The sequence below is a fragment of the Piliocolobus tephrosceles genome, chromosome 5 (assembly GCF_002776525.5).
Source record: "Piliocolobus tephrosceles isolate RC106 chromosome 5, ASM277652v3, whole genome shotgun sequence".
Lineage (NCBI taxonomy): Eukaryota > Metazoa > Chordata > Mammalia > Primates > Cercopithecidae > Piliocolobus > Piliocolobus tephrosceles.
The window spans coordinates 71,625,567-71,644,349 of NC_045438.1; the positions used below are offsets into that span (position 1 = coordinate 71,625,567).

Here is an 18,783-nt window from a genome sequence, read left to right on the forward strand (position 1 = left end):
TCTCCAGGTCCATTCTTCCTACAAGGCATGTGCTCTGGCCCACATGTTATGCATGAGGTCTCATAAAAGAAGCATGTAGGGCATGATTTACACAAAGGAGAGCTATTTTGATTATGAAATGTTTTGATTTTACGCCCTGACACTTAACTTAGTGATGTTTTTCAAGGAGCCATGCTATAACAATCCATACACCACATTTATTTGCAGCGAGCCACCTACAGAGACTATGTCCATCCAGCAAAGATAAGGACTTTCTGTAACTATAGAACATTAGAGGCCAAGTAAATATAATTAGTATATTTTCCAAGAGGTCTGTCATTCATGTTTACAAAGGATTTTACTGTTACAGTACATCTTTCTTTCCTGAGCATCCCCAGTAGAAAAAAAAAAAACAGGTTGTAGTCTTAGTGCTAATCCTTTCTGTATGTGCGTACAAAGACACATAAATATAACATTATATATCATAATATTTTAAAGCAGGCATTATAACCTTAGAAAGTTTACAAATAATTTTGTAAATTGTTTATAAATGTAAAATTTTTATTTAAAATATAAATTGTAAATAGTATAGTTTCTATATAAAATCCATAAATGTTATACACTATATCAAACTATATATTATCAGTTTATTATGTATTATATGCAATATATTATATAAATATATAGTATATCAATATATGATATGTGTATATCATATATGATATGTGTATATCATATATATTATAGATGTATAATAATTTCATCTTCACATTGTCATCTGTATATTATAATCAAATTCCAGTTATATAGTTTTGTAACACTTTGCCCATAAACCTTTGCTGACTTGCTGTTTGTTATCTTAAGAAAAATGGTCAAATTGTTTAGCTGGACATTAAAAATTATTAAAGCCCTGTCTGTCTAATTTTAACTTCTACATCTTCATCAGCTACCAAAGGTTCCAGTCACACAAAACTATTTGGTCTTTTCCCTACTTTCTTTTAAATACCATTGACCCTTTTTCAAAAATGAAACTAATCTAACTTGAGGCAGAATGTGTTGTTGGTTGTGAGATAAGGATTGTAAATGCCAAATTATATAATGCCTTCTTTTTTTGTAACTCCACCCATCCATCTATCTAAAATTTACTGTACTTTTGAATCCATCAAATGCCACTTCTATGATATGTTTCCTAGTTCCTGAAAAGGAATGAATTACACCTTTTCTTTGCACTTCCTTTCTTTTACATATTTTTAACGCTTATGATGATCTTCCTTGTAATTTCACAACTTACTATAGTGAATTCTGTCTTCATCTAAATGACTCACTAGAATTCAGCTTCCTTGACAGATGTCTGCGTGAATCTTTTCATATTTTAAAGTATTAGTACAGTGCTCATAGTTATTTTGAAATACTACAAAGTTTCTTGTGATTACCAAATATTCCCAGTAGATGGCACATCACATCACACTTCAACATTTGTAACTAATGTAGATGCGCCTTCAGAAGCTTTTGGAAGGCAATATAGATTTTGTTCAGGTTCTGAACTTGCATGGTGATATTAGGGACTAAATTCTTAACACACTTGGCATAATTGGGAGAAATTTGGAAAAGATGAAAGTATAAGAAATATTAAATCTATTTAACAACATGAACTAATAATCTTAACCTACTTTTAGTAAGTAGGGAGATTTTATCAGAACTAAATTTTATGTGAAGGAAAACATCACAGAAATATACTGTCTAATCTTGAGCTAATGATAGGGGAAAAGCTGTAAATTTTTAACTTTTTGTAATTGTCAATAATTAATACTTTTAAGGTAAATAGGTATAGTGTATAGACTTCAAAGTTTGGCTTAAGACATGACATTCCAGATTATTTCTATTTCAAATAAAGTATTTCTCACATAGATGTAACTATATTAAATAACTATATTATAATTATACTTTTAGATTTAAAAATATGGTTGTTTTAAACTGGATTTTTAGCAGAAAATGTCTGGCGTTTGCCAGAGTATTGTGTCTTTAACATCAAACAACCTTAAAAATATATTCTATAACTCTTGTGTTTTACATAATGATTTTAAAACCAAATATCACTTTCGTTTCCTTCCAAATCACCACTAGTACTACATAGAACTGTGAGATAATTAGTCATTCTAATTACTATATGTTGTGAAAGAGGTTTCTTTAAAAATAGGTCTGGTGATTATTTCCCCTTACTTAGGGTTCCTTGCTTTTGATGGGATTTGGTTTGGGGTTTTGCCAATATCTGTAAGATTTCTTTGGTGAAACAAATTTATAAAAAGATACTGTATATGTTTTGGTACTTTAATTTTTGCCCATCTCTACTTTTTTGATCCCTCCCTTGTTATGTTTCTGCAAATAGTCTCTGCATATGTGGATCTATGTCTTATTCAATACTACATCCCTAGTGCCTGCAGATTAGGTCCTAACCCAGTGTTGATGGATGGATGACTCTGAAAGTATTAATATTATTCACATTGGACTACTTTGCTTATACCCATTGAATCTCCTAGACTGAGCAAAATTATTAACAGCTTACTCAGAAAATCATACTGATATATTTTAATTACCAAATGAATGGAAGTTTTTGGCCATCACTTGTTTTTATCTTTTTAGGTATGTTACATCATAATCAGATAATATAGCCTATCTGATTTTTAGTTTTTGGAATTTACTGAGTTTTTTGTGACCTAAAAATGTATTTAGTTGTCACAAAGTTCTTAATTCCCATTGCATTTTTATTTTTATTCATTTATTTATTTTTGAAACAAAATTTTACTGTGTCACCCATGTTGGAGCACAGTGACACGATCATATGGGCTCAAGTGATCCTCCCACCTCAGCCTCCTGAGTACCTAGGACTACAAATGTATGCCACCACACCAGTTACTTTTTTTTTTTCTTCTGGTAGAGATGGGGTTTTTCCATGTTGCCCAGGCTTGTCTCAAACTCCTGGGCTCAAGTGAGCTGCCCACCTTGCCTCCCAAAGTGCTGGGATTACAGGTGTGAGCCAACACACTCACCCCTCGTGTGTATTTTTAATTATAGTGGGTATGGAATTTTATTATGTATCTGTTAAATCAAGCTTTTGAATTATGGGCTAGAAAGTCTTACATGATAGGACCCTCAATTGACCTCTACACTCATCTCTGTCTAGAGCTTTTAGAAGTCCTATTAGTAGGATAAATGATAATTTTTTTGGTTAAAATAATTTAAATACCCATATTTAATTAAAATAATCCATATAGGTTGAATCCACACAGAGTATGATAAGGATTCTCGGACTGTCTGCAACTTTACCTAACTACCTTGACGTTGCCACATTTTTACATGTTAATCCATACATTGGACTTTTCTTCTTTGATGGGCGTTTTCGACCAGTACCTCTTGGACAGACATTTTTGGGGATTAAATGTGCAAATAAGGTAAATATTTTAATTCTTATCTAAAAATATTTTTGTTGACTTATTATTGAATACTTGTTTGGGATTAGAGACTCCAAAAGACCATTTCAGTCTTTTGTGGTCTCCACTGAAATGGCCTTTTGGAGAGCGCTGAATCACGTTACAGATGTGATATCCTAGACAAAATCAAGCATATTTCCTCAACTATTTGTAGTAGAGTAAGTCCTCCTACAGAAAGTAGCTTGTCATAGTTTGCATTGCTGTTTTCAATGTGTGTTACATATTTTCAGTTGTTAAAAGTTTTAAAAAGTTATTTTGAAGTGAAATGATTGAAGAGCATTGTGAAATAATAAAAGCTCTAATTAAACAAGCATTTAATAGAAATAATAGTACCTCATATGAAATTGAAAAATAATTTCATAGTAGCAACCATCAAGGAAGGTGTTCCATTTAACTTATAATGTTCTATAATTACCTTAATTATTATAGATATAAATGGCATTTCTAAAATTCTGTGCTTTAAAAAGCTTATCTAATTTTAAAATTAGTACTACCTATATTATTCCCACTATTAGGGTGCTTATTATAGACTTATTTTATAATATGAAGGAAAACATTGCTTAAAATTTAAACATCATGCTATTCAACAACACCTGTTTTTTGTGTAGAAGAAATAGTTTTAGGAAAATATTTACAGGCCTTTTGAGGTTTTTACTAAAAGAGAACAAGATAGAATCATATGTTACTATGTCAACCTTAGTCTTTAATGTATTACAGTCACTTCTTGTCTAAAAACAATTTTACTAGTAAAATAGAGCCATTTTTACCTTATACTATTATAAGTAAAATATTCACCTAAAAATATCCAAAGTGACTGTTACTATAATACAACAGTTAATGTCCTGTAACTGCATTGCATGAAAATAAGGTATCTTTAGAATTCTTGGGAGTCATTTCAGACTTGTGCACAAAGGAAGAGTTTATGATATACAATTATGCATATTTTAAGCTTCATAATTGTTTCAAATGCTGCTTTTCAGCAATATTTGCTGCTTTTTTTTTCAGTTAAGTTTCAATATAATTTGATTATTTAGTTCATTTTTGATGTATCAGTAGGATAGATGTAGAACTGCTTCTTTTATAGTTTTAGAATGTTTTCAGCTTTATAATTTAAATGATAAGCAGATGGTGATCACAGAGAGATGTAAAGAGAAGAAAATTGTTTCACATGCTTGTCAGCCGTCTTAAACCTATTTTCTTTCAGTTGCATCATACAAATTGGTAAATTACCTAAAACTAATTAAATCCAAAGTATATTTCACTACAGTACATTACCATCACAATCATGAAAGGAATGGGAGAATGGTGTGAGTGTTATGCCTAATTTGGAATAATGGCTTTGATCAGAAATGAATCCAAAGTACAATGAAAAAGTTATTGGGAGTTTTGTCTTTTGTAGGGGGTGGGGATTGTTTTTAAATTATTTGTGGGGAGTAAATTATCCTATGATCACCTCATCGTACTTAACTATAAGTCATAAGAGTTCCAATATTTTAAAGTGTTTACCTTAATGAAACAAAAAATCCAAATCACTGTCATTTTAGATGTACATGATGCTTTTCATCCTCCTCTAAACTCTTACTAATACATGTTAAGTGGAGAGATAATAGGCTGGGTCACATGCCTACTCCTTTGGGTTAGTCACCTTACTTTTAGGTTAGAAGCTTTCTCATCATTAATAAGGAATATGAGACCCTTTTAAATTTTTTTAAATTGATACATAGTTAGATTTACATATTTTCTGGGCATATGTGGGCATAATACATTCATAATTATATGAATACATTGATAATTATATGAATGTATTAACTTATTACATGAAAATCTTTAGTCAAATCTATTTGACTGAATATCAGATCAGTTAAATTGGGATATCCATCATCTTAAATACTTAGAGACCCTTTCTTAATTCATAAATTTTATATTAGATTTCCAATTAATCTGAAAAATGTTTCTGTAGAAGCATTCTGAATAGCAACCTCTCTCAGTATACATTACAGAAATAGTGTGTTACCGTACGTTTCAGCTCTGTGTGCCATTTGACACTTGATCCGTAGTGTTCTCGTAACATTGAGAATCATACAGGAAAGGTGTGCTGTATGGTTTATATAGTGAAATATAAGGAAAATAGCCTGGAGAATGGGCTTCTCGGAAAAGCAGAGAGAACTTTAAAAGTTATCCTAGAATATTTGTAACTAACAAAAATATCCTTAAAGATATTGTATTTTAAAAACTTGGTGAGTTTAGAAAGTTAGTACTTGGAAACTATTATCTGAGTTATTCTATTTGTACTTTTAAGTTGCATTGCATATTTTTTTATGGATTGTTATATGTTATATGTTTGTAAGGAATTTGTTACCTCTGCATTCTAGGTAGTCTGAAAGTTTAAAAAAATGCATTGTAGTTGGCAAAATTTTATTTGTAGTTAGAAAGTTTATAATCGTTTCATCTGATTTTTTTAATGTTTTAAAATCTTTAAGATGCAGCAGTTGAATAACATGGATGAAGTATGTTATGAAAATGTTTTGAAGCAAGTAAAGGCTGGACACCAGGTACACTTCGTTTATTTTATCCTGCTTTTAGAGAGTGCTTAGTGATAAAAATTATTAATTTTTAGGCTCTTCAGAAGAAAATTTTTCTTTAATTCTGAGGCAGTGACTCAGAGGTTCTAATTATTAATATCTGCTTTAGCCCAATGGGTAAGTCATAAAAATATTCATAGATATTATCCCAATATTGATAGGTCATGCTATTTTGTTTGCCATTTTTAATTTTAAATATTATATTCTTACTGTTTTCATGAAGCAATATCAATTGAAATGTAATATATATAATAAGGTTTTGTATTGTTTGATGGTGCTTAGAAATTAAGCACTTTTATTATTTAATTCTTCATTGCTCAGTATACTCACATCAAGGTAGTTAAAGACAAAGTGAAGTGATAATAATTGCTTATATAAAAATTGGCCACTTCCCAATTGTTCATGGTTCTTTGAATAACTTTATTATGTCATTTCTTAAAGCAGTGTGAACATTTTATGACATGTAAAGTGTTTTCCTGGCCCTTAGATTTTTAAATTCCTTTTAAGAGTAGTGAAACCTCTTTTTCCCAGACTAAATCTTGTTTGCAACTCCAGTATACAAAATAAATCAAAGGTGATTTGGACTTGAGAGCATGGAACACTGCCTCCTTGAACATTGGAATACTGAGCATTCTTGAGGCATTTTCTCTATTTTTAGGAAATAGTTTTAAAATCACATTCATGACTAATCTCTGGAGATTGTGCTTGGTTTTAAGAATAACTTTTTAGGAAATCACGAGTATTTTAAGTTGTATACTAGCAATAATAATGGTAGCTAACCTTTTCTAGTTCTTCATAAATGTATGAAACTGATAAGATTATCTTATACTTACTAATTGAATTTTCTCAGCAACCTATGAGGCAGGTACTATTTTTTTTTCTTTTTTAAATTTTTTATTATACTTTAAGTTCTAGGGTACATGTGCACAACATGCAGGTCTGTTACATATGTATACATGTGCCATGTTGGTGTGCTGCACCCATCAACTCATCAGCACCCATCAACTCGCCATTTACATCAGGCATAACTCCCAATGCCATCCCTCCCCCCTCCCCCCTCCCCACAATAGGACCCGGTGTGTGATGTTCCCCTTCCCATGTCCAGGTGATCTCATTGTTCAATTCCCACCTATGAGTGAGAACATGCGGTGCTTGGTTTTCTGTTCTTGCGATAGTTTGCTGAGAATGATGGTTTCCAGCTGCATCCATGTCCCCACAAAGAACACAAACTCATCCCTTTTTATGGCTGCATAGTATTCCATGGTGTATATGTGCCACATTTTCTTAATCCACTCTGTCACTGATGGACACTTGGGTTGATTCCAAGTCTTTGCTATTGTGAATAGTGCCACAATAAACATACGTGTGCATGTGTTTTTATAGCAGCATGATTTATAATCCTTTGGGTGTATCCCCAGTAGTGGGATGGCTGGGTCATATGGTATTTCTAGTTCTAGATCCTTGAGGAATCGCCTTACTGTTTTCCACAATGGTTGAACTAGTTTACAATCCCACCAACAGTGTAAAAGTGTTCCTATTTCTCCACATCCTCTCCAGCACCTGTTGTTTCCTGACTTTTTAATGATTGCCATTCTAAGTGGTGTGAAATGGTATCTCATTGTGGTTTTGATTTGCATTTCCGTGATGGCCAGTGATGACGAGCATTTTTTCATGTGTCTGTTGGCTGCATGAATGTCTTCTTTTGAGAAGTTTCTGTTCATATCCTTTGCCCACTTTTTGATGGGGTTGTTTGTTTTTTTCTTGTAAATTTGATTGAGTTCTTTATAGGTTCTGGATATTATTAGCCCTTTGTCAGATGAGTAGATTGCAAAAATGTTCTCCCATTCTGTAGGTTGCCTGTTCACTCTGATGGTAGTTTCTTTTGCTGTGCAGAAGCTCTTTAGTTTAATTAGATCCCATTTGTCAATTTTGGCTTTTGTTGCTGTTGCTTGTGGTGTTTGAGACATGAAGTCCTTGCCCATGCCTATGTCCTGAATGGTATTACCTAGGTTTTCTTCTAGGGTTTTTTATGGTTTTAGGTCTAACATTTAATTCTCTAATCCATCTTGAGTTAATTTTCATATAAGGAGTAAGGAAAGGATCCAATTTCAGCTTTCTACTTATGGCTAGCTAATTTTCCCATCACCATTTATTAAATAGGGAATCCTTTCCCCATTTCTTGTTTTTGTCAGGTTTGTCAAAGATCAGATGGCTGTAGATGTGTAGTATTATTTCTGAGGATTCTGTTCTGTTCCATTGGTCTATATCTCTGTTTTGGTACCAGGACCATGCTGTTTTGGTTATTGTAGCCTTGTAGTATAGTTTGAAGTCAGGTAGCATGATGCCTCCAGCTATGTTCTTTTGACTTACGATTGTCTTGGCAATGTGGGCTCTTTTTTGGTTCCATATGAACTTTAAAGCAGTTGTTTCCAATTCTGTGAAGAAACTCATTGGTAGCTTGATGGGGATGGCATTGAATCTATAAATTACCTTGTAGCCCCTGAATTTTTTAATGTGATTTAAATAGGATTAATATATGTATCCTAGCCAGTTGATATGTATTTTGCCTGTTGACATTGGCAATGTTGACATTTTGTACAGAATAATTGTGTTTTGGGAGATGAAAGGTGTGTCCTGTATACTGTAAGTTGTTTAGCAGCATCCTTGGTCTCTACCCAGTAGATGCCAGTGGCTCTTCCCACTCCAGATATCACAACCCAAACTGTCTCCAGATATTACCAGATGTCCTCTGGGGTACGTAAGTGCCCCTGGTTGAAAAGTGTTGTTTAGAGGGATGTCGCTTGAGGCACCCCTCAGATATCTTTCCTAGTGAATGTATTTCATCTAAATGTATGTAAAATTTACCAATAATGAATATTAGGACATCATGTAAGAAAGAACCATGATACAAATTTATCTCAACTGGGCAGTATTCAAATTCAACATACTAAAATTTCTTATGGATAAATGTAAATTCCTACATTTAAACTCAAATAACATATTTCATAGGTATAAATTAAAGAAGCATTGTCTTGGAAAAAATGATAATTTTAGTTGAATAAATTCACTTTAATTCAAACAAGTATTATATACACTTTGAAAAACTAATGACACCTTAAATGTCATTATCAGAGGGAAAAAAGTTCAAATCAAAGAAGGTGAAAACTTCGTTGTAATTTGGCTTGTTACCAAGTACTGTGGTCATTTTGTACCATATTTTGAGAATAGAGGTTCAAGAGAAGGTTATTACAATTATGAGAAGTTTGGAATACATATAATTTGAGTTAATGGTCAAAAGAAACTGGAATGTTAAGATTGCAGAAGAGAAAACCCAGGTGGGGTCTAGTGGAAAGTGGTGGTAATGGAAAAGCTGTCATATGAAATGAAGGTGTGTTCTATTTTGCACAAAGAGAATTAGAACCAATGAGTGGAAGTTCTAGAGAGCTAGATACAGGAACTACAATTTTTCTACAGTGAAATAGACTGAATTGCAAAGCAGCTACCCTTCTTTTAACCATAGCTGGACAATGCTTTGGGATACTGTAAAAAGCATCATCTACATTGGGACAATCATCATGAACCTCTAAAATATTCTTAATTTTAAATAGACAATTTTACGATAATTCTCCTATCTTAGTAGTAGCTGCCTGGCACACTTTTGTTTTTTACCCTATTAAAGAGGTAAACTTTAATTTTTATCTTTTAACAAATAAATAAATACATTAATACAAAGGAGATTGAATAAATAGTTTTAAATCTAATTCTTAGGCATACTATAAACCAAACATGAAGGGGAAAAAATAATCACTGGTAATTCCACTACCAGAGTTAGCTTCTGTTGGTATTTGTCCTTCCATTTTATTGATGCATTTTATTCCCTTAATTTTTTTTTCTTTTATTCCTATAGTTTATCTAATCTGTTGTATTTTTCTCATTCAAAAATATGACAGAACCATAAATAGAAATGATAGCATTAAAATGTGAATAAATGCTTTGATAAAGGGATTATATTTAAAATTTTTAATCAGTTCTTCTGATTTCTACAATGTTGTCCTTTTACTTTTTGTGTCCCAGCAGGACAGGTCCCACACAAAAGACTGGGTTATAACGAAATACTGTTGATTTAGTTCTCAGTATATCATCATATGCATGGGAATTCTGTGGTAAATATGATTTGATTTTGATGAATTGCCTTGTCTCCAAAAATTTAACATACTTAGTGAGATGAGGATGATAGGAAATATGAAATGCATCAGGACTATGGTCCACTAGTTGAAATTTGCTTCTGGTGTTGCTAGTATTACACAGATGCCCAGGCCAATGCCTTCAGATTTTAAGTACTAAGCTGGTAAGGCAATGGTCTTTTACATTCATGTAATCATCTCAACTTAAGAGCTCTTTTGCAACATAAGTGAAGAACAAAGTTCTATCATTTTCATTTCTTGAAAGTACCTCCATTGTATGTTTAACTTTATAAAAGTTGCCCAAAACTGAAATCTCTCTCTCTCCTCTATCAGTCTTCTGAAAAGGCTTGTTCTGTTCAAGTTTTCTATTTGCAGGTTGATCTGCCAATACTATTTGGCCTAAAATCAATTAGTTAGCTTACTATGTGGCAGCTTCTGCTGAATGCCTTTGAATGCCTTTGTCCAGCACAGAAAATAGCTGGGTAGGTACTTGGAAAGCATGACTGTTAAACATTTTGATTTTGGTAATACCTATTTCAACAAAGTTGGCAACCCTTGATTTATTCCATCACACAAGAACTGGTACTTCATAGTAGTCATTGATTATTGAGACTCATTTAGAGGTTTGTTTTCAGGAACTTGGAACCCCGTAAAGGATTATTTTTTCTCTTTTAATCTCCTTGAAGAGAGACCTTAACTAAACTGTAGTGTTCTTTCCTCTGCTTGTATTAGAAGGTCAACAAAGAACTTCCCAGTAGAATAGAGTTTTTGAGTTGTGTTTTTTTTTTTTTAACTCATAAGAATTGAGGTTGAAGTCAATGTTATCCCAGTCACTAGCTGTCTTTGTACAAGGTTTCAAATGATAACTTTAAATGGGTGATTTGTATGCATCCATCTGTTGGAAAATAAAAAAATATATATATAATTCAACATTTTTTTCACCTTATCTAAAAAACTGACAGCCAAATCAACTCTTCAATTTTATTATTCTAACTCTGATGACTGAGAAGCCTAACTATATGTGTGTGTCGTTCTGAGATTCTTTTCTGTTTAAATATTTTGTTATACATGTAAGTACAGTAAATTATGTATGTATACTATGTGCGCATGTGTGTATATTTGTATATATATATATAGAGAGAGAGAGTGGCTTTTGGAATTTCATTATAGATATAACTAACTATATATTAGTGCATTGTTATTAACAGTGGTCATGGTTAATAACAATATTACCAATAATAATGGTCAATGACAGTGCATTGTTACTAAGCACCCAATTACATATTTCATAAATATGCTTTTCTTTATTATTAAGGAAAATCAAGTTATTTCTTGTGGGGCTGTGTACATAAACTTTAGCTCTATTTTGTTATCTTAGCAGTTATAGTAATACAGTGTACAGCAGTAAGAAACACACAGTCTATTCTAGTCTAAGTAAACTAATTGAATTTTTCCTCCTACTACCTCATGCTGCCTGCCCCTTCTCCCCCACAATCAGTTAAAAAAAAAAAAATCTCTAGTCAAGAGTCTTCTGAATTTGCTTTTTTCTTGCCTTCAAGTTGTTCAGTATCTTGGATTTCTCCCTGGTTTGGTTTCCTTAAGTACTTTGGTTTTATCAAAGGAGCTACATTTCAAACCATTAGTGAAAAGACTGAAATATGTGTCCATTCGAAAACAAAAGAACTGTGACTCTCAGGCAACTAAACACTTTTTAGTCGAAAAATTAACAGTTTTATCTTAAATATACAAATGAATTCAATTTGTTTCTCCTTATTTGGATTAAAACAAATTTCATGTTCAACCACCATGCTGATATTCTTTGATCATACTATTCCATGGGTTTTAGTGATCTAAACTTGTGTGCTCATGTACTTAATAGATTTTATGTGCAGCTTTGCCTTAAAAGTGTTAAAAACAGTAGGAGGCAGTTGTGTTCCACTCAGGCATGTGTGATGACAGATGGAGAAAATCTTTTCATGTTGACTTTTCAACAGTCCTACTCTGCAAGACTTCAAGCTCTTCTTGGCTATTGGGAAATCAAAAGTTGGCGATTCAGCCTTTAATTTTGATCCATCTGCTCAAACTAATGAAACGTCTCATTTGTAAGCTTCTCTTTGTGTTACCAAATGCAAGTACAGCTTTATCATTCTGCTTAATAATTCCCCTCCTCCTGTGTAACTTGCAGAATGGGAAAATAATTAATGCCTTAACTCTGTTGAGATTTTTCTTGTTGTACAAACTTTGTTACAGTTATAGGAAAAGAAATTAGAAACTTCCTCAGAGATTATGGCATATTTAGTAAGTTAACTTAGGTTCTTTTCCATATTGTCTAAAAAGTTAAATTCTTAGCAGCTTCTTACTCAAAATCTACCTTCAGTTTTAAGTAATAAAAAACTTTGTGATATTAAAGAGAAAAACGTCTTCTTCAACCTTGGATTAATGCTGAACATCAGCCTTTGTTTAGATGTGTGTCTTATTTTCTCTTTCCTCATTGTTTATAAGTTGTTAGTAGACATTTCTGTTTCTAAGAAATCACCTTTAAAAATTGACTAATAATTATAGATTACCAGCCTTTCTGCTGATAGCAAATAATATTTCTTTTTACCTCTTGGCCACCTCAGTTCCAATTGTCATATTGATGGGTATTGGATATCCTAGGTATGTAAGTGTACAATGTTCTTTTTTCATTCTTATCTTCCCATTTTAAGTTTTACCCAAAATATCAAAAGAAAATGCTGTGCATAATCTTGGAAATAACTGGAAGCAAAACAAGTAGTTTTGTTTATTTTCTTGAGATTTATATATATGTGTGTGTGTGTGTGTGTGTGTGTGTGTGTGTGTGTGTGTATAGTTACATTGTTGAACATCAAGGAACTTACATCAAACCAGATTTAAACCAGGACAGTGAAGCTAATGTTTCATTCACTTCAAATCTTTGCCTCTATTATGTATTAGCATTATCTCTTTTTTTATGTGTCTCATGAGTATAAATTGCTTATAGAAGTTACCAAATTTTCCATCCATTTCTTCATTCTTTAAGTATTCTTTGATGCCCCTCTTTAACTATCTGTCCTTATCTCTCAAGCAGCAAAATGTGAAGATCAATACTAGTTGCTTTGCCTTGTTAATTAGGTACTTTTTTTTTTTTTTTTTTTTTTTACCATAGCACTTTGTAATTTTTATCTTAGTTTTGTTTCACACCTCCGGAATGTCTTGCATAAAAGCAAATATTGCTATTGGGCCCTGCATATATGTGCTTTATATGCATGTAGCCAATGCGTAAATGCATGTTTTCTGACTTGCTACATAAAAGTAAAGATAGTTCTTATATAAAATGTGTTTTAAAATTTTGATTTTTGAAAGAGTCAACATAGATCAAGCTGATTTAAATCAAATATTTCTGGTTTAAGAATTGAATGCATTAGATTATTTGGCAATTTATGTGATTTTGTGATTACAATATCATATTACAGTGTGCGTATATGTGTAATTTAATATATATATACACATATATAATTGTCAAATTAAATAACATAAAAGGACCTTTGAGTCTATTTTAAAAGATTCACTTCTGTCAAATACATTATATTTTTGTTATTTTTATTTATTTTGGTAAAAATGAAACCTAATTTCTGTATGTTTGTTTTATACTATTTATTTGAATTATTTTTATTGCTGTTTAAATATAGACTTGGGTCATGCTAAAGTAATGTTTGACTGCTTACAATCTTTTTCTGTCTTTATAAAGTTGTAGAAAATTCTCTAAACATCCATTGGGAGTATTTTACATTATGTTATTAGAAGTTTTTATGAAAGCTATTTATTTCATTCTAGAGAATGGTGTATTGAATCTCCTTATTAGCTGCTTTCCACCAGATATTTGGACTTAAGCCATTGGTAAATATAGTTAATAAGTTAGGTTGCTACCATAAGCATTTGTTGACTACATTTTTAGATAAATCATTCGATAAAATTGAATAGATAGTATTTTTTATTAAAGCTGAATATGAAATTTTATATGCCAAGGAAATCTGATATAATTATCCACGTGTTTTCTCAATGTGAAAAAAGGAGAAGAACATTCAAATATGATTAACCATTATAAATTTGTCCTGTCTTTATCTGTAGCTATCGTTTTTATCAATTTTTTGTTTGTTTTCATAGTAGCATTTTTTTTCTTTTTTATTATACTTTAAGTTCTAGGGTACATGTGCACAATGTGCAGGTTTGTTACATATGTATACATGTGTCATGTTGGTGTGCTGCACCCATTAACTCGTCATTTATATTAGGTATATCTCCTAATGCTATCCCTCCCCGCTCCCGCCACCCCACCACAGGCCCCGGTGTGTGATGTTCCCCTTCCTGTGTCCAAGTGTTCTCATTGTTCAATTCCCACCCATGAGTGAGAACATGCGGTGTTTGCTTTTCTGTCCTTGCGATAGTTAGCTGAGAATGATGGTTTCCAGCTGTGTCCATGTCCCTACAAAGGTCAGGAACTCATCCTTTTTTATGACTGCATAGTATTCCACGGTGTATGTGTGCCACATTTTCTTAATCCAGTCTGTCACTGATGGACATTTGGGTTGGTTCCAAGTCTTTGCTATTGTGAATACTGCCGCAATAAACATACGTGTGCATGTGTCTTTATAGCAGCATGATTTATAATCCTTTGGGTGTATACCCAGTAAGGGGATGGCTGGGTCAAATGGTATTTCTAGCTCTAGATCCTTGAGGAATCACCACACTGTCTTCCACAATGGTTGAGCTAGTTTACAGTCCCACCAACAGTGTAAAAATGTTCCTATTTCTTCACATCCTCTCCAGCACCTGTTGTTTCCAGACTTTTTAATGATCGCCATTCTAACTGGTGTGAGATGGTATCTCATTGTGGTTTCGATTTGCATTTCTCTGATGGCCAGTGATGATGAGCATTTCTTCATGTGTCTGTTGGCTGTATGCATGTCTTCTTTTGAGAAATGTCTGTTCATATCCTTTGCCCACTTTTTGATGGAGTTGTTTGTTTTTTTCTTGTAAATTTGTTTGAGTTCTTTGTAGGTTCTGGATATTAGCCCTTTGTCAGATGAGTAGATTGCAAAAATTTTCTCCCATTCTGTAGGTTGCCTTTTCACTCTGATGGTAGTTTCTCTTGCTGTGCAGAAGCTCTTTAGTTTTTTAGATCCCATTTGTCAATTTTGGCTTTTGTTGTCATTGCTTGTGGTGTTCGAGACACGAAGTCCTTGCCCATGCCTATGTCCTGAATGGTATTGCCTAGGTTTTCTTTTAGGGTTTTTATGGTTTTAGGTCTAACATTTAAGTGTCTAGTCCATCTTGAATTAATTTTTGTATAAGTTGTAAGGAAGGCATCCAGTTTCAGCTTTCTACATATGGCTAGCCAGTTTTCCCAGCCCCATTTATTAAATAGGGAATCCTTTCCCCATTTCTTGTTTTTGTCAAGTTTGTCAAAGATCAGATGGTTGTAGATGTGTGGTATTATTTCTGAGGGCTCTGTTCTGTTCCATTGGTCTATATCCATAGTAGCATATTTAAGTGAGAGGGGATGGGAAGAAAGAAATCATGTGTCTATATTTAATATTGTAAAATAAGGTTCTGTTTTTAAGAGAATAATAGTCTTAGATCTCATCTCATTTCTTCTTTGTTTCACAAATGAGTAGATGAGAAGTGTAGCTATCATCTACAGTACTGTAGCTATCTAAGGCAAATAAAGTGGGCATTTCTAAATAGCACAGCATTTAAATTAGTAACTGCTCCAGAAATAGTGTCAGAGAGACCTATTAAATAAGTCTGAAACTATAAAGTGTCTAAGATGTTGCCCTACCTGCATACTGAAAGGTAGCCTGCCATAGGCTAACTTTGACACCTTTGTCAGGGTACAGACTGTGTTTCACCTCCCCACTGATCTATCTACATGGCAAATGCCAGCTACTGCATGTGCGTGGGTTGCACCACAGGAGAGGTACTCCAAAATTATGAAACTCTGAGCTTGTATAGGAGCTATGGGCACATCTGCTCATCCTCTCCTCTGGAGAGAGAAAGAGAGAAGAGAAAAAAAAAGTAAACCAATTGGCCATGCAGGGACCTTATCCTTTGCTATGGAACTTACGCAGACTCCCTTGAGGAAAGAAAAGAAGGCCTATATCCTGGAATGTAAGCAGTTGACTCCTTGGCAGATAAGAAAGGAGTCTCTAGGCTTTTTTTAACCCTTTGAATTGGAGAAAATGGCTTTGGGAAGTGAAGATATTCTCTGTCTGTTTAGCACCTTAGTTTCTGTTACTCAGAAGGCCCTGGATGTGTAGGAACACCAGAAATTTAAGGGAGGATTATCTTCCAACAAAACCCAAGGTGGCTGGAAGGGACACACAGGGTCTACTAAACTTGCTAGTATTTTGTTGATGATTTTTACATCTGTATTAATAATGAATAATAATAATGTCTTTTATAGATAATTTTTTTTCTGGTTCAAGATCACTGTCCAAGATTGCATATTGCATTAATTTATCATGTCTGTTTAGTTTCCTTTAATTTAGAACAGTTCTTTGACCTTATTTTGTCTTTCTGGATTTGACTTTGACATTTTTCAAAGAGCATATATCAATTATTTTGTAAAATGACTCCCAATTTGAGTTTGTCTGAAGTTCCTTCATGATTAAGCCCTATTGGTTTTGTAACAATAATACAACAGAAGTGATGTTATGTCGTAGTACTTCACACCAGGTAGTAAATGTTACTGGATTTGTCCAGCATTGCTGACATTCATTTTTATCACTTGTTAAAGGTTGTTTCCTCTAAGTTTCTCCATATCAAGTTATTATTTTCCCCTTTGTTTCTAATAAGGGAGGAGATACTTTTGTGACTAAATATATAGTGCCCCTCATCAAACTTTTACCCATTCATTTTTGCATCTTTTGATGATTTTCTAACTTCATCATTTCCTTCATCCCACTATACATATGGACTAGCTTCCTCTCTCCTATTTATTAATTTATATCTCTGTGGACTTTGATAATTTACATCTCTGTGGATATCTTGAAAGTGTTACAGTCTATCACTATACTATTTACTTTGAAAATAATATTGACCCAAATTTGACTAGTGGAAGCCCCTTCAAGCTAGCTTCTGGTTTTTACCATTTTGCACAATAGGATCTTCTAAGATCTAATTTTGTACCTTCCACTTCTCAGACTTGGAGTTAACTGTTTCTGTAAACAAACCTCGTCCCTTTAGTAGGGAATGGTTTTATAAACTCTTTAGAAACAGTGAATCTGTTTTATTTTTGATTGAATGAGATTGAGCCTTCCTCTGTCACCTAGGCTAGAGTGTAGTGGTATGATCATAGCTCACTGCTGCCTCAAACTCCTGAGCTTCAAGCCACTTCCCATCTCAGCCTCCCAAGTGTCTGGCACTACAGGCATGTGCCACTGTGCCCAGGTTTTTTTTTTTTTTTTTAATTTATTCTAGAGAGGGGGTCTCCTTTTGTTGCCCACGCTAGTCTCAAACTCCTGGCCTCAAGTGACCTTCCAGCCTAGGCCTCCCAAAGTGCTGGGATTAAAGGCATGAGCCACGTACCGGGCCTGTTTTATTTTGAAATGAATATTTTTAACCAAATTTTTTTCCCAAAAATATTATTCAGGAAAATGAAAGGGATGATGAGATTTTAGAATTTTCAAACTTTTATCCAAGAACAAATATAATTTTCAGCAGTCCCTTTCCACTGGAAGATTTCCTTCTGTACCTGTAATATTTAGACTGCTTGCTTCAAGGTGCTCTGAGGTGTCACAGGAATTGCTCTTATGAGGTTAGGAGTAGGGAGAAGTGTGCTATTTGGAAGTGAGAAAAGAGATGTGGATTTCTCTCAGATGTACTTTGGTTGCTTTAATCTTTTTTTTTTTTTTTTTTAATATGTTGAGCTGCTACAAGAGTTTGTTAGAAGAACAAATTCCATAGTATTATTATTATACTATCAATCATCTGAGCCTTTGGTGAGTCTTAATCTTTTTGCTAGTGAAGGGTTTTGCCTCAGTGTCAATGGCTGCTGACTGATCACGGTTGTGGCTACTGAAGGTTGGAGTAGCTGTGGCCATTTCTTTAAATAAGACAACAATGAAGTTTGCCACATTGATTGACTCTTCCTTTCATGAAAACTTTTTCTGTAGCATGTGATGCCGCCTGATAGCATTTTACCCACAATAGAACGTCTTTCAAAATGAGTCGACCCTCTCAAACCCTGCCACTGCTTTATGAACTAAGTTTATAAAGGAGAAATGAATTCAAAACATTTACTGTTTTAAAATTTTATACTTAATGAACTATACTTTTTGTTCTATTTTCTGGGGTCCTAGTATTTCAGAGACTGCTGAAATATGTCTTATGTTTCTAAATATATTGTATAATGCCTTGCTATATTGGTGAATTGATTGTGAGATAATATTTTTTATAGTTGACTTAAAAATATGACTATTTGTATTTTTGCTCTCATGGTACATAATGAACACTTAGTCATCTGGTTTTTTAAATTATACTTTTTAATAA

The 18,783-nt window shown here is 33.2% G+C and overlaps 1 protein-coding gene across 1 annotated transcript in view; it reads left to right on the plus strand.

Annotated features, from left to right (window-relative positions):
* Window positions 1–18,783, plus strand: part of ASCC3 (activating signal cointegrator 1 complex subunit 3) — a 389,336-nt gene that overhangs the window by 181,337 nt on the left and 189,216 nt on the right. Inside the window, exons 12-13 of the mRNA XM_023205913.2 lie at window positions 3,252–3,428; window positions 5,948–6,019. Coding sequence (XP_023061681.2) covers window positions 3,252–3,428; window positions 5,948–6,019 — 249 coding nt within the window. The remainder of the gene's footprint in view (window positions 1–3,251; window positions 3,429–5,947; window positions 6,020–18,783) is intronic.